This window comes from Phacochoerus africanus, chromosome 3 (genome assembly GCF_016906955.1).
Source record: "Phacochoerus africanus isolate WHEZ1 chromosome 3, ROS_Pafr_v1, whole genome shotgun sequence".
Classification (NCBI taxonomy): domain Eukaryota; kingdom Metazoa; phylum Chordata; class Mammalia; order Artiodactyla; family Suidae; genus Phacochoerus; species Phacochoerus africanus.
This window is the reverse complement of record NC_062546.1, coordinates 91,417,100-91,441,504: the sequence shown is the minus strand read 5'-3', so window position 1 is coordinate 91,441,504 and position 24,405 is coordinate 91,417,100. Positions and strand designations below refer to the sequence as shown.

Sequence of the window (24,405 nt, the reverse complement as noted above, 5' to 3'; positions counted from 1 at the left end):
TTCAAAAGCTCGCTTGCTTCCTTCTTCCCTCTGACTGTAAATAATAACCAAGTCAGATTTCCACAGAACACACTCTGTCGGAGCAAAGGCAGAAAACCCAAGTAGCAAGATGAACATTCCATACCAGCTCCAACCCACCAACAGGCTGATTCTGGGAAATGTCTTTGCCACTGTCCATATACTAATAAAGTATTTTTAGACATATACCCAATTCTTTATATAGCAAGGAAGAGTTTCTTTCTTTCTTTCTTTTGGCTACACCTGCAGCAGACATGTGGAAGTTCCCGGGGTAGGGATGAACCCTCACCTCAGCAGCCACCTGAGCCGCTGCAGTGACAATGCTGGATCCTTAACATACTGCACCACCAGGAAACTCTGCAAGGAGTTTCTTTTGAAACTTGAAATAATAAATTATTTCATAAATGGCTCTTAAAAAGACATCATAGCATTATGCACAATATACATAATAAATGAAAAGATTTATTTTAAATTATACAATCATTACACAAATATATATTTGCATAGAATTCTTCAACAACAATCCTGGTACTCCTCTTAGAAATGAACAATATTAGCCCAGTATGACACTTTCCAGGCATCATTCACATGTAGTATGTGTGTAGTCACATATGTTTAAGTACCTTTAGGAAATACCATACATATTATTTGTAGATATATTTACATAAGCAATTTACTTATATGTGTTATACTAAAACTTGCTATTTTTGTTTTTATTTCCTTCTTTCTTAACATATGCCATGGGAAACTTAGCCTGTCAATATCAATGTCATATTATTTTGAACTACCATATATAGTATTTTACCTAATATTTTTAGATATTATGTTACTGTTTTGTTTATTGTTATTTTTATATCTTTATTGCATCTGGAATTTGTTTAAGGTTTTGAGGTAGGATTTTAATTTGACTTTTTTCCAAACTATTTTTTTCTCATCACCATTTATTTCATGCTTCCTCTTTTACATAGTTATTTAGAATTCCAGTATGTACTATAAAATATAAAATCTGTCTGTATAAAGAGTATGTTTCTGAATTTCCTACTTTGTTTTATTTACATATTTTTTCCCCAGGTACTGCACCATTGTCACACTTCCAGAATGTATTTTGATATTAAATAGAATAACACACCTCCACCAAACATAGCTGAATCCTTTTCTTAACACACCATTAATTATCATCATCTTCTTTATTGATTTTAGAATTAGCTTTTCATGTTCTATGAAAATAATTTTTCTTGGGTTATTGATTGGGATTTTTTTGCAATAAAGGGAATAATGATGCATCGCTAAATTATACAGAAACATGTTCCACCTCTTTATTTAAACTTTATGAGCCAAGATAATTTTTTTTCTTTTTTATGGCTATAGATCTTAAATTAATTTTGAGATGTTTTGCTACATTTGTTGTTAAATAAGATTTCTTTCTTGTTTTCACATGGCCTAATTAATTATTGTTGCTATATAGGACCATTATTGATTTTGTATATTGATATTTATATCCACTCACATTCTGACATTTTCACTTTAATTGTAGTAATTTGCCATTATTATTTGGGGGGAGGGATTTGTAGGAATACACCTATAGTAGGTGTGCAAGTAATGGGGTATTAGAAGTGACTATGCATAAAATCAAATAAATACTTCTGGGTATAATCACCCCCTACCTCCACTGAGGATGTTTCTTTTAAAATGTGGAGTAAGGCCAATGATAATAGTGCTTTAATGGTTCTTGACAAGCGTTGCTGAATTATTTTTCAAAAGTTTCTCACAACATTTATTTCTAGCAAGCCAACCAGGATGGAATTTCAATTTGTTGTTAACTGATTTTGAATCATCAATAAGCTCTTCCCCAATTTTCTGAGGAAGCTTGGCATTCTGTCGACCACCATGGTTGGTGGTGAGGGTTAAACCAGAAAATGCCTGTGAAGCACAACATGTAGAAAATGCTTGATCAAAAGTCAGTTTCTATTTCAAATTGACTGTTACTACCACAGTTTTGCTTTTAAGACATCCAGCTAGTGCTAACTGTATTATTACATAGTGTGTGATAGTATGTGCTTATCCCTTCCTAGGTAAGTAATCCCTGTATCTGGCAAAACTTAACCAGATGCATACCTGTCCTTAAGGAAATTGCATGTTGAAATTAAAGCCTCCACTAAAAGTTCCTTCTAGTACCAAGATTCTTTCCATTGAAGGGGCAGAATTAAAAAAGAAGATAACTAATGGTTAATGCCTTTGTTTTTATTCAAATTGTACGTGCCAAGTATGCTCCCACTTTCAAATTTGAAGTCTAGGTGGTAAAGCACCTGCATTGTATTTGACTCTTGACTTTAGGCAAAGTAGTTCATACAGAAAACAGCTACCCCAAGTTTAAGAAAGAGAGAGAGAAACTATACTCCCTCTTTTGTGAAACCGGAGCCTGATCTGGTATATTTAAGGTTGTTCCAGACAAAAAGGTTGTCAGCCACGGAGTTGTGTCGGACTGTGCGTGGTAGAGACGGCAGGCACATAGGAGAAAACTAGAGGCTCTTGCACTTGTGAACAAGGAGGGAACGAAGAATTGAGATGTTTCCCTGGAAGCTGTGAGCATTTGTCGAGCTGACACATGGAGGTTTCCTAAGACAAGTTTAGAATGATGAGGGTAACATTTTTAAGAGTTGATTCATACTCAGGTCCAAAGAAACATCATCATAATGAACACTCTTGATACTGAGGACCAACAGAAGAGATTCATACAAAATTGCTTCTGGCTAGGCTGGCAGACTAATGGTATAAGTTGTCAGAAAGATTGATGTGGAAACCAAGAGGATGAATGCATACGTGCACATCACTTGGTGGAAGAAATCAGGTATAAGGTGAGAAGAGGGAGGAGAAGCAGCACTTAGTTGTAGGACTGACCCAAATTGTCAAATGAAGCAGTTCATTTTAGGGTTTTAGGGTTTTGAAGGAATTCAGGCTTTGAAGGTCAAGAGGTCCCATTCTAACTCCTGACTCTGCCACATAAAATCAGTTTGATTCTTGTCTCTGGCCAAAGCAGTTTCTCTGACCCTAAGTTTCCTCAACTCTGTAATGTGAATAGTATGAAGAGTATCTTCTTTCCAATTGAGTAGTGAAGGAGTTAACTGTAAAGTTGCTGGTGCACAGTGAGTACCTTTGAAACTTTTTTTTTAGAATTAGAAGCTTCGTTCTTAAATATCTTGCAAATCAAGTGCAAGCCTCAAAACCATGACTTTCAGGATAATGCTACATTTGTTGTGGTTCTTTTTCCAACTTCACACTAAACTCTAGACAAGAAGCAGACACAGGAAATGAAAAATACATTAGAGCAGCAGTCACAAAATCCAATACCTGCAAGGTCCAGGAAGGAGGTCTAGGTGAATGAAGCAGTCCTAGGGGAAGATGGCCTACTTAGTAGACAGGGCTGTCCCGTCTTTTTTTCTTTTTTATTTCCCACAGTAATATATTTGAATTTTATTTATTTTTAAAATATTTTTTATTTTTTCTATTATATTTGGTTTGCAGGGTTCTTTCAATTTTCTACTGTATAGCAAAGTAACCCAGTCACACATATATATACATTCTTTTTCTCACATTATCCTCCATCATGCTCCATCATTAAGTGACTAGATATAGTTCCCAGTGCTATACAGCAGGATCTCATTGCTTATGCATGCCAGAGACAATAGTTTGCATCTATTAACGCCAGATTCCCAGTCCATCCCACTCCCTCCCCCTCCCCCTTGGCAACCACAAGTCTGTTCAAGTCCATGAGTTTCTTTTCTGTGGAAAGGTTCATTTGTGCTGTATATTAGATTCCAGATGTAAGTGGTATGGAATTTGTCTTTCTCTTTCTGACTTACTTCACTTAGTATGAGAGTCTCTAGTTCCATCCATGTTGCTGTAAATGCATTATTTTGTTCTTTTTATGGCCGAGTAGTATTCCATTGTGTATATATACCACATCTTCTTAATCTATTCATCTGTCAATGGACATTTAGGTTGTTTCCATATATTGGCTATTGTTAATAGTGCTACAATGAACATATGGGTGCATGTGTTTTTTTCAAGGAAGGTTTTGTCCAGATACGTTCCCAAGAGTGGGATTGCTGGGTCATATGGTAGTTCTATATTTAGTTTTTTGAGGTACCTCCATACTGTTTTACATAGTGGTTGTATCAATTTACATTCCCACCAACAATGCAGAAGTGTTCCCTTTTCTCCACATCCTCTCCATCATTTGTTATTTGTGAACTTATTATTAATGATGACCATTCTGACAGATGTGAGGTGGCACCTCATAGTAGGGCCTGTCTTGTCATGAAGGAACAGCACAGCTGAGCTTTTTCCTGCAGGAAGGCAGGTTTATTGCCCACAGCCCTTCTGATTTACCAATGCCAGGCTTACGAGACTTTTTAAAATAGCTTTTATTTTATTTTATTTTATTTTATTTTATTTCTTACTCTGTGCCAAACCCAGTGTTAATATAAGGCCATTTAAATTTTTTTTAATTGAATTAAAGTTGAATTATAATATTGTGTTAGTTTCAGATGTACAGCAAAGTGATTTAAATATATATATATATGTGTGTGTGTGTGTGTGTTTGAGACATACAGAATATGATGAGAATGAGCCCAAACAAGGGGATTGTTTGCATATGCATACATTCTTTTTCAGATTCTTTTCCCTTATAAGTCATTAGAGTACTGAGTAGAGTTCCCTCCGCTACACCGTACATCCCTGTTGGTTATATGTTTATATACAGTTTTGTATATATGTTAATCCCAAATTCCTAATTTATTCCTCCCTTTCTGCTTTGGTAACCGTAAGTTTGTTTTCTATGTCTGTGGGTCTATCTCTGTCTTGTACATTGGGTCATTTTATCATTTTCTTTTCAGATTACAAATAGTTCATGTTTTAAAAACATTGGCAACTAATTAAAATAAATCCTGGGTAGGCAGGAAATATGCGATGAAGGAATGGATGAATGTGAGTGCAAATGAGTGTGGTTGTGATTAAAGGTGTGGGGTGGTGGGTGGTGGGGAGGGATGCACATGAACCTATCACATGAAAATGCCAAGTACCTGAGGAGGTCCCAAGTCACCAGAGGCCATGGGCCTCAGGATCCATTAGTAGCTCAGAAAGCCTGGTGCATGGGGTCAGGGCAGGGCTTGGAGAGGAGGGGTGGGAGGAGGCTGAAGAGATAAGTAGATGCTGGGTCTTCCTGGCTCTGTCACCTGTGCTAAGGCTTCGAGCTTGACCCCCAGGATGGTGACTCCTCTCTGAAGGGCATCAAACATGAACTGCAGGATCAGATCTCACATTTGGTTTATCTCTAATTGCAACATGGTGAGTGGGGGGAAGGAGTCGGGGCTGAGGGTTGGAAGGTCCATTAGAAGGGAGTTTCAGGGAGCCAGTGAGGGTGAGAGGGGCTCAAAATGTGGTCCTTGGTGTGGAAAAGAAACAGGGGGACCCGGAGGGCAAATCAATAGCACCAGGGTTGGTGGAGAAGGGCTGTGAGTAACAAGGCAGAGGGCGGCTGCATCTCTGAGCAGCACCCAAGTTTCTCAGAAGGTTCACACCTCCAGCAAAACAAACCGCAACTGGTAGGTAAGGTCATCAGAGAATGGAGGGTGCTAACAACCTGCCGGGGTGTGTGTGGGGGGTCAGAAAGCATGGCTTTAGAAGCACTCTATTTCTAGTCTGCAATATCATCTCACCTTGGAGCCAAAGGTGCCCAACCTTAGGGTTATCTCCCTCATAAAGAATAGAAAGAAGTCAGGTGAAAATATTGTGCACTTTCGTTCCTGCTCATTGTGTCCAGGTGTTTTCTCAGCATCTAGGATTGAAACGATCCCCTGGTTTGGGGTCATTCTTTCCATACTTTATCTACCTCAAAACTCAGGGAGCGTGTTCTTGAGAGAGAACCCAACCCAGCCACCTTCTTCTCCCTTTGTCAACGTGTTGAGTGAATCACATGCAAGAAAATATGCCATAGATCTTGTGTTCTCCACCTCTGCTTAGAAGAAGAATGCCACTCATGAGTTCTATGAGGCGTTATTCAAATCCACTGCAAGGAGAGACTACAAAATAAGCGAGTGGGGGGAATGAAACATTTTCCCACAAATTCTCCTCTCTCCATTCTATACAATCACTGGGAAAGAAATAATGGACCTTTCCCTATTATTAGTGTGTATTCATAATTGATTTATCTTGTGGTTAAAGGAGATGTACTTACTAAAATTGAGACGGACAAGAGAAAGCAATTTGGGTTTGACCTTCTGGCCTGCTTGGATATCACTTATCAGAAGTGAAAACAGTGGAGCTTTTCAGAATAAGAGACTAGATTAATCCTTTGGGAACACTGTGTCTGAGTCTTTCAGAGGCAGCCAGCGACTGACATATATGTAGTATATGTATGTCTAGGCCTGAGAACCTAGTATGATGCAGGGAAGGTGGAATTCACCCCTCTTCCAACCCAATGTCTAATCAATATCTTGTCCAGCCATGTCAGACTGAGAGAGGCCAGAAATTGTTTTGTTACATTATATATTCATTTATTTAAGGTGCAGCTTTGTTTCTTGTTTAAGGTGATACTCCTGGTCAGAGATAACACATTTGGAATTCCCATGTGTATCCACCTTGAGAGGAATGTATTTTTATCTGGTCATTCCCTAGACTGAGATTTAATGAAATTGAAGCATGAGGGACCAGGAATGAATGAGAGTCAGAAAGCAGAGAGACGTACAGGAAACATGGCACATCAGTACTGCCCTTGTGGTTTTCCAGCTCACCCTATTCTGTCCCTTAGGATGCTTTGAAGACATTGAAGATCCCAGTGCCGTTTATCCACTTGTATGGACTTGAGCCCAAACATTGAATTTGAAAGAGAATTTGCATTTTCTAAGAGCAGGTGGCCCGGGGCCTTCTCTGGGATTTCCCAGAATTCGAACAGCAAATCAGCATCTGCTAATGCAATTTGGCTTAATTCTTGGCTTGTTCTTTCTCCATACACATTTTTTGTCTTTTTATGGCTACACCAGAGGCATATGGAAGTTTTCAGGCTAGGGGTCAAATAGGAGCCAAGTAGGAGCTGCAGCTGTGGCCTACGCCACAGCCATGGCAACACCGGATCCTTAACCAACTGTGCAAGGCCAAAGATGAAACCCATATCCTCATGGACACTATGTCCGGTTCTTAACTCCCTGAGCCACAATGGGAACTCCCACATTTAAAAAATATCTGCTGATTTAGAGTGGTGGCATCATAGATCTCCAACAATAACAAAACCCTGTCACTTTGAATCTCCGCTGTTCTTGAATACTTTGCAAACAGCACTGCCAATCTCTCTGCAACCTTCAAGATGTACCCTCATCAGAAAGTTGGTTCACTATACTATTCTGTATTCCAGGAGGAGAAATATATGTTCTAAACAATAAGTTGGGGGTAATCACTAAGATTTTTGTATATATAAAAACTACTGGTTCTAGGCATTGTGAGGGCTCATGAGAAGGGACAGTGAACAATGATTCAGGGTGTACCATATTCCATAATCTTAACTGAGCCTTGCCATAAACACATGACAAAAACTTGTTCTTGTTTTACAGACCAGGGAGCTGAGGCTTAAGGGATTTAGTGGTCAGTATGAAATCAGCTTCGTGTGTGGAGTTTGACTCATGTCCGTCTGGTCCTAAAGTCCACCTCTTTTAGTACGAGACATGATGCTGCATAAGCTCTACCAAGCTCCTTGCCTTTTCTAACTCACTGCACTTGCAATTGCTTCTAACCTTTTCTGAGAGACAATCTCACTTGTGCCATCAGCTTCAAATAAATGCCTGCTGTAGATGAAGAACACATTTTACTTCATTTGCAAGGAGCATGGCTATTTCAAGTTTCTGTCTTAAATCATGTAAATCACAGGATTCCATGTGAACAATAGTCTTATTTTTTCTGGGGCCAGGGAGTGCTTTTTCCATCCTGGAAATACATTGTTTCCCCAGGTTCTTTAAACTCCTAATTCTCACTGGAAACTTTTTTTAAAATTGAAGTATAGTTGATGTACAGTGTTGTGTCAGTTTCTGTTGTACAGCAAAGTGACCCAGTCATACAAATATATACATACATTCTTTTTCAAATGCTATATCGCATCATGTTCTATCTCAAGAGACTGGATATAGTTCCTTGTGATGTACATCAGAACCTCATTGCTTATCCATTCTAAGTGGAATAAAGTTTCTTGCATCTACCAAGAAACTTTAATGGAAGAGACCAACACAGCACACCAACTGAGCAATAATTAACTATTACCAGTGCTCATGGTGAACCTCAAAAATGTGAACCCAATATCTTATATTATTTTCCTTTTATCTTTCATGACCTAGGAGGAACATCCTCAAGGCAGAAAGGCTTCCTTGGATGCATTCGCTCCTTACACCTGAATGGGCAGAAACTGGATCTGGAGGAGAGGGCAAAGGTCACGTCTGGAGTCCGGCCAGGGTGCCCAGGCCACTGCAGCAGTTACGGCAGCACCTGTCACAATGGGGGCAAGTGTGTGGAGAAGCACAGCGGGTACTTCTGTGACTGTACCACGTCACCCTACGAAGGGCCCTTCTGCAAAAAAGGTAAGGTGGGCACTTCTGTTTGTCCCATGCATTGTGCTGTGTGCCTGGGGCTGCACTCAAACCTTAGGGAACCCAGGCCCTTAGACTGTCCTCAAACAATCACTGACTCTGCTGCAATTTCCCTCTCTTAGTGGCTCAGCATAATTGCCCATGCTCGTTATCATTGTGTGGAGGTCCTAGTGGTACAGCTGAGCTGGATAGTAGTGACAGGAAATTATAGGCTACATGGCCTGGAGCCAGCCGAGTGCTGGGAGAGGTGGACAGTCACTCCTGTTGTCCTATCCTCCCCAGTTCCAAACTCTCAGTCCTCAAAGATAATCAGAGCATTGTAGAATCTAGCCCTCGAGAAACCTCAGAGGCCCGGAGGCGCTAAACTTCATTTTTACAGTAGGGAGAGTGGAGGTAAGTTAGTAAAATCAGTCTCCCTAAGCTGCAGGTGACACGCATGGGGTCTGAGGCTTTAAAAGCCTTGCCCAGAGATTCACATTTAGTTCCTCAGGGGGCTGAGAATGGAGCATAGGAGTGGAAATCCCTGCCCCGATGCCTTTCCACACCCACTTCTAATCCTGTGAATTCACTCGTTGACAAATGCTAACCACGCTGAATACTCACCTTGGATAAAGAAGGATGGTTATGGGAGTTCCTATCATGGCTCAGTGGAAACAAATCCATGAGGATGCAGATTCGATCCCTGGCCTCGCTCAGTGGGTTAAGGATCTGGCTTGCCATGAGCTGTGGTGTAGGTCACAGACATGGCTTGGATCTGGCCAGCGGCTACAGCTGCAATCAGACCCCTAGCCTGGGAACCTCCATATGCTCTGAGTGGGGCCCTAAAAATACAAAACAAAAACAAAAGCAAAGAATGATGGTTATGGTGTAAATCCTCTACATAAATTCAAGATAACTGTACAAACTATACCAGCTCAGTATTCAGTATAAATTCTGCATATTTTTCAACTAGAAGGACAAAAGATTTGGTCTACTGTCAGTCTTCAAAGAATGTTTCAAAGTTTATCTTATTGGTAGAAAAAGCAAGTTTGTTGAGCAGAGTGTAAACAATATTTCAAGAGCCTCCTTTAAACTATTAAAATGTTTTAATCACTTTGAAACACCATTTCCTTATAAACAATCATAGCAATTATAAAGAGTTCTTGTTAGTTCATTAAAACACATGTTTAAAGCACCCCAACAGACAATGTTGTATTTAGTTCAATTTACTCTTGGAACTTAAAGACAATAGGGAAAAAAGCAGCCAGTGTTCTCTTTGAAGGACTGTGTAATTAAGCTCTTCATTCATTGACACTGGCCTCCTCCCCAATTAATTTAATTACTCGTTTGTTATTGCTAGGAAGCATCATGTTCCTTGGGAGAAAACTAATGGTACAAATTTCAGGGCCAACCCTAACCTGAGTGTTGGGCCTGCACGGGAACTTGAAATAAAACAGATCCACCCCAGCAGGCCCTATGTGTAGGCTAAGACAAAGCCCTCCTGGGTTTTCCCAAGGGTGGAAGCCTCTGGAATGACTAAGCCCTGAAATTTTGAATGCCACTCTTAGATGGCCCCCACATGCTAGAAAAAGCAAATGCAGAATAAACACTACCAAGCCCAGTCCCTAAATTATGCAAGCATTGTTTTACAAGATCTAGAGCTAAATGTCTCTTTGGGGGAAGAAAATAAAAAAAAAAAATTGTAGCCCTCTCTGCGTTTCTCCAGAAACATTGTTCAAACATCTCATAGATCATATTGTTCTAAATTTAGCCTGATTTCCCATTGGCTCCTTTCTGTGAAACAACCCTATTCATTATGCCTGTCCACACCACTGCATCTTTTGACTGTTTGTTGAAATATCTGTTGTGCCATCTCCTCACTTTTTAGTTCGATCTCTAAGAAAAATAGACAAATATAGGCTTAGCCTTTTCAGCTTGGTTCATATTTCACAGTTTCTGAACTTTCACCCATCTCATAAATCTAAGGAAATGATTCCCTTTAGAGTCAGCATTTGCAAAGTATATAAGATGAACGTTTTAACCATGTCTTTGAGACGTCCTCCTCTGGGAAACATGGCTTTGGACTGAAGTGGGAACCCTTAGCTCCCACAGGATCCTGGACAAGGCTATTCTCTATTGGGTTGGTCTTCTATGCTAACTGTCTGTGGTCTGCATATTTTAAGGGATAAAAATACTGGAAATATGCAGGGTGGAATTAGGGATCTTTGGCCATGACCAATGCCTGGGCTAGAACCACAGTCTTTTGACTCATTTCTGTTTCTCATTGTGATGCAAAGAAATGATGATCACAAATTAGCTAGTAATTACTGACTGCAACATTTATTCCTTATCCTCAGCCTAGGAAGGAAAAAGTAATATTGACTTTTAACACATGGGAACATTGAAAGTCACGTTGGTTCAATGACTTGCCAATAAATGTCAGAGCTGGAGGTCTATCCAGCATTTTTTGGCTCCTTTCCCCCCTTTCAGATAGTAATTTCATTCTGTACAGGAATGTGGTAATAGGATTCAAAGTAATCCTCGTCATCATTGTTGTTGCTGTTTTGTGAGTTCCTCTTTTTTTTAAAAAAAGTTATTGAGATGTATTTTACATATCAAAATGTTACCCTGTTAAAATGTACAGGAGTTCCCGTTGCGGTGCAGCAGAAGTAAATCCGACTAGTAACCATGAAGTAGCAGGTTTGATCCCTGGCTTTGCTCAGTGGGTTAAGGATCCAGCGTTGCTGTGAGCAGTGGTGTGGGCCGTAGAGGCGGCTCAGATCTGGTGTTGCTATGGCTGCGACCTATGGTGGAGCCTACAGCTCGGATTCGACGCCTAGCCTGGGAACCTCCACATGCTATGGGTGCAGCCCTAAAAAAAAGCAAAAAATAGTGCAGTTCAGGAGTCTTTACTATATTCACAAAGTTGTGCAGCCATCACTACTATATGATATTAGACTGTTTTCATCATCCCCAAAGAAATCTCATGACCCTTAGCAGTTTTTCACCCTCTCCATCTTCACCCCCAGTCACCACAAACCACTCACTTACCTTCCTGTCACTAGCAATTACCTATTCTGGATATTAAAAAAAAAAAAAATAGAATCATATACTAAGTAGCCTTTTTGTGTCTGGTTTCTTTCACTTAATGTTTTCAAGTTCATCTACGTTACAGATTTTTCAGGGCTTTATTTCCTTTTATTTCCAAAAGATTATACACCACATCTTGGATACACCACATCTTGTTTATCCATTCATCAGGTGGTGGATGTTGGAATGTTTCCAGTTTTTTGGTTATTGTGAACAATGCTGCTGTCAGCATTCACGAACATTTTTTGTATGGACTTCTATCTTTTGTTTCCTTGGGTTTGGGACTGCTGAGTCCCATAGTAGTTTCACATAGGTTTAACTTTTTGAGGAATGGCCCAACTGTTTTCAAAGTAACTTTTCCAATTTATACTCTCGCCAGCCAATTTTGAGAATTCCAGTTTCTCTACATCCTGGCCAATGCTTGTTACTGCCTTCCAAAATAAGCCTTCTTCTGTGAATGTGTGAAAAGTTAACTCATTGTAATTTTGACTTCCATTTTTATGTTTTTTGTCTTTTTAGAGCCACACCCACAATATATGGAGGTTGCCAGGCTATGGGTCAGAGCTGTAGCTGCTGGCCTAAATCACAGCCACAGCAACACGGGATCCGAGTTGCATCTGTGACCTACACCACAGCTCATGGCAACGTCGGATCCTTATCCCACTGAGGGAGGCCAGGGATCAAACCCGAAACCTCATGTTCCTAGTTGGATTTGTTTCTACTGTGCCATGATGAGAACTCCATTATAGCCAATTTTTAAATTGGGCTATTTTCCTTTTCATTATTCAGTTGTAGGAATATTTTGTATATTATAAGTCTCAAAAGAAAAACATGATTTGCAAAAATTTTCTCCCCCTTTCTCTTGCTTCACAGTATCTTTTGAAGCATAAAGATTTTAATATTTTTTTTTTCTTTTTGTGGTCGCAGGGATCAAACCCACATCCTCATGGATACTAGTCAGGTTTGTTACTGCTAAGCCACGAGGGGAACTTCCCCAACATCATTTTTTAATGTATGTCTTTTAGCCCACCTCCACCCCCACCACTATCTGAAGAGTCTGGGTATGAGTATCATTTAAATTTTCTTTTAATTAAAAACACTGGATACTATATTTGAAATTCTCTTTGAAAATACATTTGAAAATATGGAAAAATAAAAACCACTCTAATCACTCAAAGACAACTATTAAAAGGAAAATCTGATCTTCTCTTAGCTCTTTCCTTTGCATTTGGTCTAGCTGAAATAATTCTGTCCATTCATTTTATAGCCTGAATTTCCCTTACTTCATTTCATAGGCATTCCCATCCAATTCATCAGTTTTAATGATTGCAATATACTCCATCTGGTGGACTCGCCTCTGTGTATTTAACCCACTCTATCACCAGATCATTTTAGCAATAGTACAGCTCTGCTATCAGACTTGTCTGTTGTCAGATATCTGGCTCCTCTACACTCTACATTGTGTGATATTAGTTGTATAATTCAATTTCATGATTCCTTTGTTTCTCATCTAAAAAATGTGGAAAATTCAGGAATTCTTCTTGAAGATCGTGATGGAAATTTAATGAGCACTTTATAAAACAATTGAAATAATGCCTGGCTTATAAAGTCTCAGCAAATGCTTTTATTATTATCTTGGAGTTTTATATGGCCCCAAATTCTATACATAAATAATACTGTGATAAACACAGGTATTGATTACTTCCTTAATAATGGAATTTCAGTGAAAATACAGTGTTTATATTTAGTAATTTAGCAATTGCCAAAAACCTGTCGGAAAAATCCCACAATACATACCTTCCTGCCCACTTATTTTTTACTTTTTATTACTAGAAATCTCAATTATGCATGTAGTAGAGAGAAGAGATTCAGAACCCTCAGGCATCCATTATTTAGCTTCAAGAATTATTAACTCATGCTCATTTTTATTCTATCTATAGGCTAATGCCCACTCCTCTTTTATAATTTTGAGGCAAATTCCAGATATAACATCTCCCCATCTATAAATATTGCAATAAGTATTGTTGAAAGATAAGATCTCATAAAAAACAGGTTTTGGAGTTCCTGCTCTGGCACAGTGGGTTAAGGATCTGGCATTGCTGCAGCTGTGGCTCAGATTCGATCCCTGACCCAAGAACTTCCATATGCCATGGGTGAGGCCATTGAAAAGCAAGCAAGCAAACAAACAAATAAAATCCCACCTATCCACAGGATTGTCATAATAAGAAAATTCTCATAATAATTTTTTAATATTATGAAATATCCATTCAGCATTCAAGCTCCCATACATTTCATTATTTTCAGTTTGTTTGAAGTTTTTCTAAGTGAATTACAGCCTACTGATTTCTAGCCTATTCGTTAAGATCCAGTCTTCTTACTTTTTCTAGTTCTAGATCTTCTATTACTATATTAAGACCAGCTATGGTTTACTGAATTCTTACTATGTGCCATTCCTTTATGTCCTTCCTTCCAAGCCCTTCTACTTTCCATGAACCTGAATGCACCCTGTTGGTGTTTGAATAGCCTCAGGTCCCTGTGAGAGAGGAGGGCACAGCTAGGGCCCAATCCCAGGTCAGCCTGACTCCAAGCTGGCCAAGAGACACGTGTCCACTGCAGCAGCACCATGTTTCCTGGTGTCATCTCTGAGTTCCTTCCACACTTGAAAATTTGGTCAATTCCAAGCTCCTCTTTTATGCTTTCTCAGGCTACTCCCATGCACTCAGCCAAGCAACTCTCAGACTCAGCATTTTTGTCATTCACACATTGCATTCTAGGCTACTTCCTTTAGGCTTATTTCTTTTCATGTGTGTCCTATCTTTTCAGAATGTAATCAGCACATTTCCTTCCCTACTAGGTTCTCAAAAGGTGTTACTTATTTTGGTTACTGGGCCCCAGGAGTAGCATGAGGGTCATTGATAACCAATTTCAAGATTTCTCTTCCATTTAGCCCAGTGAATTGGGATATTCAGTGAAACTGACCAGAGAGCTTAAATATGATCAGAGCTTTTAACTCTTAGATTATAGAAGAAAAGAAACTGGAGTTCTTGTTGTGGCTCAGTGGTAACAAACCCGACTAGTGTCCATGAGGACGCAAGTTCCATCCCTGGCCTTGTTCAGTGGGTTAAGAATATGGCGTTGCGGTAAGCTGCAGTGTAGGTTGTAGATACAGCTCAGATTTGACCTCTGGCCCAGGAACTTCCCTGTGCTGCAGGTGTGGCTATATAAAGAAAGAAAGAAAGAGAAAGGAAAAAAAGAAAAGAAAAGAAACTGAAAGAATAATCTTATCTAGGTATTTTGCTGAGTGTACTCTGAGGTTGAAATTTGCAATCTCTAAACAATAAAAATACTTAAAACTGGGGCTAGGGGAGGTAGGAAGAGAGAAATTTGGTAGGACATCTCTAGTTTAAAAAGTGCTTTTCATTTTAATTTCTTATATTAAGTATAAGAAAAAAACGTAATATGAATTGCCATAGCTAATATACTATTCATAACAGAATATTCTGAATTGTACTTATGTTTGAACACACACACACACACACACAAACATAACCTAAAAGGCATTGATTGATTGCTCTGTTAACTAGAAGATAGTGGTTCAAAATGCAGGCCAAATATCCCAGCAGAAATTTACTTAAGGAAAGTGCTTGAATCAGGTTGATGATTAGCTGGAATCCTCGCTGTCACGAGATCTTTGTAATCCAGAGTACTGATCATGTTTTAACCTGCATGAGAAACACAAAACACTTTCTCTGAACCTTTGGTGCAAATGAACTGGCATTCCCAGTCTGCAAAGCAATGTGCATAAATATGCAACTTTAATTGTTTTGGCACTGTTACAGGCCTTGATAGAATCTTCACAAAGGTGGAACAAATTTGCAATAGAATTAGGAGGCAAAAGCCAGGTTTGATTAAGTTTTAGGCGTCACCAACTCAATTAGAGAATTTCATGGGGAATTGGGGATATCATTCAGGAAAAGGAGAAATCAATCACGCCAGTATAGATTCACATTTACTTTGCTGTTTTTTCTGGCAGAGGTTTGCTGCTAGATCTAGGCTCTGTTGTTTTACCCCGGTACTGTGATGAGGTCTTACTGTACAGAACAGGGAGCTCTATTCCAATCTCTTGGGATAGAACATGATGGAAGATAATATGAGAAAAAGAATGTGTGTATATATGACTGGGTCACTTAGCTATGCAGCAGAAATTGGCACAACGTTGTAAATCTACTATAATTTAAAAAAAAAGAAAAAGGAGTTCCAATTGTGGCTCATTGGTAATGAGCCTGACTAGTATCCATGAAGAGGCAGGTTCAATTCCTGGCCTTGCTCAGTGGGTCAAGGATCCTGCGTTGCCGTGAGCTGTGGTGTAGATGGCAGATGCAGCTCGGATTCCACATTGCTATGGCTGTGATGTAGGCTGGCAGCTGCAACCCTGATTTGACCCCTAGCCTGGGAACTTCCATATGCCTCAGGTGCAGCCCTGAGAAAAGAAAAAAAAAAAAAAAGGCAAAAAATATAAAAATTTAAAAAGACAAAAAATAGAAAAAGAAAGTGAAGTTAAGAGCAGCCCTGACTGAAGGAAGAAAGTGTTTCTGCACTTGGGTGCCTGTGCAGTCATTAGGCAGATATATTTGATGAAGGACAGGAGGATGGAGAGTCCTACTGTGGAGAGTCTCTGAGTTTAAACTGTAGAGGGCACCTCTCTTAGGTGCCTTAACACTTCCTCTCATTGATCCACACAGACGTTTGTTGATGGAGCTGTGATGCTTCCCAGTCTCCATGAGGAAACCGTCTCCCTGAGGTTGACCAGCTTCCCTCAGACCCCACAGTGTGAAATCAAGGGAAGCCTCAGGTCCAGTGCTGGAACCAAGTCTTTGCTGGTTCCACTGAATTAAAATGGTGGCAGCTGAAATGAGGACATTATAACAGGGAGGACTGGGTGACTGGTCGTCAGTCTCTAGAAGGTTCCCTTCACGGAGGTGGCAGAGCTCCACCCAATATGTTGTGCAGTAGGAATGTTTCCCGTGAGAAAGCCTGGTGCCCAAGTCTTAGCTCTTTTTAGGAACTGAACACCAATTCCTATATATCTAAAATAATTGAGTCCAAAAGGGAAAGAAGGGAGAGGGATAAATTGGGAGTTTGGGATTAACATAAGCATGCTACTGTATATAAAATAGATAAGCAACAAGGACCTACAGTATAGTACAGGGAACTCTACTCAGTATCCTGTAATGACATATATGGGAGAAGAATTGGGGAGTTCCTGTTGTGGCTCAGCAGGTTAAGGACCTGACATAGTCTCTATGAGCATACAGGTTCAATCCCTGGCCTTGCTCAGTGGGTTAAGGATCTGGCATTGCTGCAAGGTGTGGTATAAGTCACAAATGTGGCTTGGATCCATGACTGGGTATGGGTGGGCAGCTGCAGCTCTGACTCAACCCCTAGTCTGGGAACTTCAATATGCTGCAAGTGTGGGCCTAAAGAGACAAAAAAAAAAATCTGAAAAGAAAATATATATTTATAACTGAATCACTTTGCTGTGCACCTGAAACTAACACAGCATGGTAAATCAACTATACTTCGATGAAAGAATTTAAGAAATGAATGTAGATGGGCTGGAAGTTTGGGCTTGGTAGATGCTAACTATTGCATTTAGAATGGATAATCAATGAGGTCCTGCTGTACAGCACAGGGAACTATATCAGTCTCTTGTAATGGAACATAATGGAAGATAATATTAGAAAGAGAATGTATACATATTTGTATGACTGAGTCACTTTGTTGTACAACAGAAATTGACAGAACATTGTAAATCAACTATAATAAAAATTAAAAATATAAAGATAACATATTATATAAATATTATTATATAATATTATCTATAACTACATATTATGTAATATAATTTTATATCATATTATATAATTATATATAATGTCTAATTATGTATAATATATAATATATAAAATAAGTCCAGGAGCTGGGTACCTATGATTTTCCTACTGTCTCTGCAGGTTTCTTCTCATTCATTTTCATGGGTCCTCACACTTGACCCAACACCATAGAGAATTACTTTCTCTCCCAATATCCAACTCTCTGTGTAGTTTAGAGCCCATTCAGCATCCTCCTGACATATGACAAAAATATAAACCAGAATTGTTAGGATTTCAGTCTTGAAAGTAAGGTGAAATTTCTCTCTGATAGGCAGGAAACTTCTCAAGAATCAGCCTGGCACATGTTGGTTATTCTACAAATTTACATGTGATTGGACCACAGCTCACACTGCAACATTGAACTCTCTTTTCTAGCCATGCAGCCTGTTCAAGGTGTTTACCCCCTGCAAGCCTCACGTTTCTTGTTTGTAAACAGGACTAATGATTTCTGCCACTTCAAAAATGACTGTGGAAGCATATTCTATAATTCATGTAAAAACCCTCAACCTGGGACTGGTGCCTGGGAAACAATCAACAGGCAGTGCTTGCTCTTCTGAATAGTCAATGGAATATTTTCATGCATGCTTTTCCCTTTCATATTTTGCAGAGGTTTCTGCTGTTTTTGAGGCTGGCACTTCGGTGACTTACGTGTTTCAAGAACCCTACCCAGTCACCAAGAACCTAAGCCTCTCCTCCTCGGCCATTTATGTGGATGCAGCTCCATCCAGAGAAAACATTGCATTGAGCTTTGTGACAGCCCAGGTTCCTGGTCTCTTGCTCTATGTCAATTCTTCTTCTCAGGACTCCTTGGCTGTCCTGCTCTGCAAGAATGGTGAGTACTGAGGACACGAAGCATGAGGGCATGGCATCCTGGGCTGGAGGGCATGCCCTCAGAACTTTGCATGATTCCAGCCTAAATGCGGTTGCACCTGGGCAGCTCCCTTTCACAGCTCCAGCCCAACCTCTGATCATGCTTTACCTTCATGAGTTGCAGTCAGTACTTGGGACCAGTGTGGATTCATGCTGAAGTCTCAAATGCATTGATTTTAATTTGCCTCAACCATGTAGCCGTAATTCTTCATTATTTATTCTGGACTGGAATCCATTAAGGGTAAAGAATAATCATAAGCATATCTGGGTTTCAGAAGGACACGTGTCACATGTATCCTGTGGTCTTTGCTGCAATTTCCTTTGCCAAGGAGAGTTGAGACAGCTGGGAGGTGTGCAGGCTGTTAAGAGGAGCTGATCGCCCAGGTCTTAGAAGACCTATTATGTGAGTCGTAGCCTTGCAGAATAGGGGACTTGCTGTGAGATGCAGATTTAGGGAAGGCTGTGGACAGAATGAAATAGGTGATGATTGGAATGATAAAGGGGCTAGAACCCAAATTGTAAGAGAAAGGTTAAAGGGTCTCGGTTTTGATGGCTCTTAGAAAAATCCAGGTTTTCTCCTTGCATGGCCAAACCCCACGCTGCAGTGAGGACTGTTTATGGAGTCATGGCCAAGTTCACTGTGAGGTCTAAATCCTAAGGAACTGTGAGAACAGGCAAAGGGGGCAAAGGTGTGGCCAAACCTTTAGTATGGTCGCAAAGTATGCTTTCCTTTGAAAGCAACAAGAATACCTTTTCTCCTCTTGCAGTTTGCTAAATAGTGAAATGAGTTTGGGCTTTTGAACCAGCCCTGCAGGGACAGGCCATGATGGGGTGGATAAGAAGTCTGTACACAAGCACACACTGGGCCCGGCTCTAAACCTTACACAGAACCTCTAGTCATTGCTCTTGCTCTGCTTTCTCTTGGGTTTATTCCTCTTTATGTCATCTTGCTTTCCAACTGTTTATGACATGGAAAATTAAGAATGATGTGTGGGCTTCAAGCAAGGACTAAAACTGGTGGACCAGGTAGAGTTCCCTAGTGGCTCAGTAGGTTAAGGATTCGGCATTGTCACTGCTGTGGTGCTGGTTCAATCTCTGGCCAGGGAACTTCTGCATACTGCAGGTTCAGACCAAAAACAAAACAAAACAAAACAAAACAAAACAAAACAAAACAAAAATCTAACTTGTAGACCTATGTGTTTAATCAGGCTTGATTTAAAATAATAACAATGGATATCTCTAAAGGACTCATTCTTTCTTAAAAGCAACATGGAAAGAAAGGAACAAGGAGAGAAGGAACAGAGAGACTAGGTTAATGAATAGTTATCCAAGATGATCTGGTCTTGAAAGACTCTAAGAGAAAAGGAAAAAACTATGGGTTTTGAGACCTCTTTTTTTATCAACAGAGCCTTGCATGATTAGGATCATTATAGCAACATGTCAGTGCTTAAACCTTGCCCCTTTCGTGTCTCTGTAAGGTGGATGAGGCTGGCTGAGGACACAGGGCATGGATTAATAACTGAGTAATGTTGACCTGCCAACTACTTCATGACACATCTGGGACCAGAAGCCAAGTCTGCTGATAAACAGCCCTTTGGGCTTTCCTCTTAACTAGTTTACCCTGCTCTGATGTGGTTGGACTCTAGTCAGAGAATTAATTACAGAGCCCTGAGGTGCAAGTCCCCCAAAGCATCATTTGGGTTTGGTTCCGCAGATACCTGTGTACCTGCAGAATCATGCCTATGGATACAGACAATGCGTAACAAATACAACTGTATCAGATTACATATATATTACTCCATATATTCTATTTTTTTGGCCATACCCACAGCATGTGGAAGTTCCTAGGCCAGGGATTGAACCCAAACCACAGCAGTGTAAATGCTGACTCCTTAACCTCTAGGCCACCAGGAAACTCCATATATCCTATTATGATATATATATAGTAAACTCTGTGTTGGAACTATTCCAAAGAATGTACACACTACTTCATCCTCACACTAATCCTGTGTTATTAGTGGTATTAATATAGCCAGTATCTTATAGCTGTAGAATGGAAAGCATATAGATAGACATTAAATAACTTGTTTAAAATCCCACAGCAAGTAAGAAGAGCTGGGGTTCAACCCTCCCTCCCCAAGTCTCCTAAAGGTTTTCTTAAACACAAGGGCTAAACTAAGAATGGCATTTAGTTTTCAAAAGACATCTTACTTTAAATAAATTTATTTAATTGGTAAGGCATTCTTTTTTATTGAAGTAGAGTTGATTTACAATGCCAGGTTAATGTCAGGTGTAGAGCAAAATGATTCACTTACACATACATTTATATATATATATATAAATGTATATATATATGTGTGTGTGTGTGTGTGTGTGTGTGTATTCAGATTCTTCTCCCTTGCAGGTTATTACAAAATATTGAGTAGAGCATCCTTTGATCTCCAGTAGGGCCTTGTTGGTTGGGAAGGCATTCTTGAATTCTGCTATCCTCTTCTTTTCTTACACTCTAAAGCCTCACTCCACTGAAAGCCGTCTCTGCCCCATAGGTCTTTTCCTTTTTTTTTTTAAGTCAGAGTTTTTTCTTTATTGTTTTTGTGTACTTACCTCATTTTCTTTTATTTTTTTCATTTAAAGTATAGTTGATTTACAATTTTGTGCCAATTTCTGCTGTATAGCAAAGTGACCCAGTCATACATATACATATACATTCTTTTTTTCCATATTATCTTCCATCACATTCTATCCCAGGAGATTGGATATAGTTCCCTGTGCTGTACAGTAGGACCTCATTGCTTATCCATTCTAAACGTAATAGTTTGCATCTACCAACCCCAAACTCCCAGTCCATTACAGTGCTATTCACAGTAGCCAAGACATGGAAACAACTGAAATGTCCATTGACAGATAAATGGATTAAGAAGATGTGGTGCATGTATGCAATGGAATACTACTCAGCCATAAAAATAATGCCACTTGCAGCAACATGGTTGCAACTGAAGATTCTCATATTAAATGAAGCAAGTCAGAAAGACAAGTACCATATGACATCACTTATATGTGGAATCTAAAATATGCCACAAATGAACCTTTCTACAAAATAGAAACAGACTCAGAGACATGGAGAACAGACTTTGCTGGGATGGGAGTTCCATGTTTTAAATCCTGGCTAAATGCAGTCAGCAAGAAGATACATGCACCTTGCTTATTTGGTTAAGCTTAGATCTCAGGACTGGTGTAGAGATACAGGCTTTGCAGCTCAGTCTAATAATGGGGCAAGGTCATCCAAGCCCTGGTTAGTAGGGAAGTGCTCCCACCCCAACTCAACCCCAGAGATCAGTTTCCCTTCCCGCCACCACACTCTGATTGCTCTAGGGGACCCTTGCTGCAGTAGGTAGTGCTGGAGGAATCAATGATTTAGAGTCCCCGACATTTCCTGCCATCTTTCTACTACAGAGATACAGTGAATATATGTACTCATTCACTAGCTCTTTCATTGATTCTCTGGGTTGTTACTAGCCCCATGGCATCATATCAGGAACTGGAACCATGGAGACCAACCAAAGGAAGGAGGAAACAGGATATGATACTGTCTAAATACAACAAGGAAACAGAGGGACTCAAACACTACCTTAAACTTTTTGAAAGCTAATCTAGATGCATGAGTAAGTCAAGTTTCCTGGTTTCTCAAGCAGTCTAACTAGAAGTGAGATTTCATCTACTTTGAAGGATGGATCTCCTAGGAATTTAGAGATTATAACAGTAGAGTAAAATACCCTTTGCGATAGTGAATTCCTTGCAGTCAGAGGTCTTTAGATAATAAGTAAGTGATTTGTTGGGGAAACTATAAGAGTTCCAGCAGTGGATGGCAGGGAAAAATAACTAGTTTCTTGCCAAATCTTAGATTTTGTGATGCTCTATCCCCTTCCTGTGTAGTCTTACACAAATATTTCTTTCTGCTAGGGCTTCACTTGCAAGCCTGGAAATGCTTCTATGAGGAGTTAAGAAGCAGTGTTCTTACAACTTGTTCCCAGTATGTTTACAGAGTGAGGCCACTGCCCTAAAAACCAGTGAAAAATATGGGGGACACTGTACACTGTAAGAAGCTAGAACTATTTTAATACAACTGTGATATATTTCAGGGAAAAATAACTTCTGAAAATATTAGTGAAATTAAAGAATACCTAAAGATTAATATGTATATTAATGTATTAGGAGGACAAAGATAGCAAAGGATTAACTTGGGAAAGTCTCTTGAAGAGGTTTTATAATAAGATTGATTCACATCTCTCTGATCTGGAGTGAAGACTTCTTTTAGTACAGGTTTCTCAACCTGTCTTTGATTGTAGACAACTTTGGGAATCTGAATCGGGTAGAAATTACAAGGAGAGGGTCATTCTTTTTTCTTTTATTTATTTATTTTTGTCTTTTTAAGGCCACACACATGGCATATGGAGATTCCCAGGCTAGGGGTCGAATCAGAGCTGCTGCTGGCCTACACCACAGCTCACGGCAATGCCAGATCCTTAGCCCACTGAGTGAGGCCAGGGATGGAACACGAGTCCTCATGGAAGTCGGGTTTGTTCGTTAACCACTAAGCCACGACAGGAACTCCTAGAGGGTCATTCTTAAAGTAAGTTTTTTTTGTCCTCCCCAAGAGGAAGGAAATGCCCAGGGCCCCATCATACCATCTCAGCATTCTGGGGCAAGAAGCCAGAGTGTGGAGACAGGTGGATGAACTGTGTAGATACCGAACAAAATTCTTAGCTCCAAGCGTAAGCTGATTTAGTAAGGTCATCCAGCCCAGAAGAGAAAGAGCCATGTGATTCAAATCCATGTTTATAAGTCTCTCCCTGGCAGGGTTTGATCTGGCAGCTTCGGAATTCTTCTTTGTCTTTTAGCATTGTTCTTGAATTTTCTCCAACTAAAGACATTCAGGTTAAGCTGCTGCTGTCCTTTCAAATGAAAACAGATTCTTTCTAAAGGAAGAAAAGGGAGTTCCGCTTGTAGCTCAGCAGTAAGGAACCCAAATAATATTCATGAGTACACAGGTTCAATCCCTGGCCTTGCTCAGTGGGTTAAGGATCTGGCATTGCTGTGAGCTGTGGTGTAGGTTGCAGACATGGCTTGGATCATGTGTTGATGTGGCCGTGGTGTAGGCCAGTAGCTGTAGCTCTGATTCGACCCCTAGCCTGGGAACTTCCATATGCCACAGATGCAGCCCGAAAAAGCAAAAAATAAAAAAAGAAAGAATGAAAGAAAAATAAATAAAGAAAAGGATTTTAGTTTCTGTGATGGAAGAACCAAGGCAGAAAAGGAGGCATTTGAGATCATAGGGTCCTTAGAAAAGAGAAGATAGTTGTATTGTTGTACTTCCATAATCCAGGGATTGGGATCACAGGCAAGTTCTCAGGGCATGGCAATTGGAGAAAGGCCTTTGACGGAGGAAAAGTGTCCGGAGAAGGAGATGAGAATGTTCACAGCCTTTCACCAATTGATGCCTCTGCCTTCCCCACCACACAGGGAGCTCTCCCCTGCTTGGCAGTGGACAAAGATTCACAGGGCATCTTCCATGTGGTGGGCACTGTGTCGTGTACCCAAAAGAAAGAGATGGACAGAATCCTGTTGTGCCTTTAAGGAATCTAGTTTGGGGACAGAGATAACAAATGAGGGCCACAGTGCAGCATCCATGCTAACATACAGGTCTGTCCTAGGTAGAGTGAGCAAGTCTTTCCAGAGGGAGGGTCAGAAAAGTCTTCAAAGGGAGTTCCTGTGTGGCTCAGAAGAAATGAATCCAACTAATCTCCATGAGGATACAGGTTTGATCCTGAGCCTCGCTCTGTAGGTTAAGGATCTGGCTTTGACGTGAGCTGTGATGTAGGTTGAAGATG

The 24,405-nt window shown here is 40.0% G+C and overlaps 1 protein-coding gene across 1 annotated transcript in view; it reads left to right on the top strand.

Annotated features, from left to right (window-relative positions):
* CNTNAP5 (contactin associated protein family member 5) overlaps positions 1-24,405 on the top strand; it is a 449,251-nt gene that overhangs the window by 333,272 nt on the left and 91,574 nt on the right. Inside the window, exons 17-18 of the mRNA XM_047770224.1 lie at positions 8,397-8,636; positions 18,255-18,479. Coding sequence (XP_047626180.1) covers positions 8,397-8,636; positions 18,255-18,479 — 465 coding nt within the window. The remainder of the gene's footprint in view (positions 1-8,396; positions 8,637-18,254; positions 18,480-24,405) is intronic.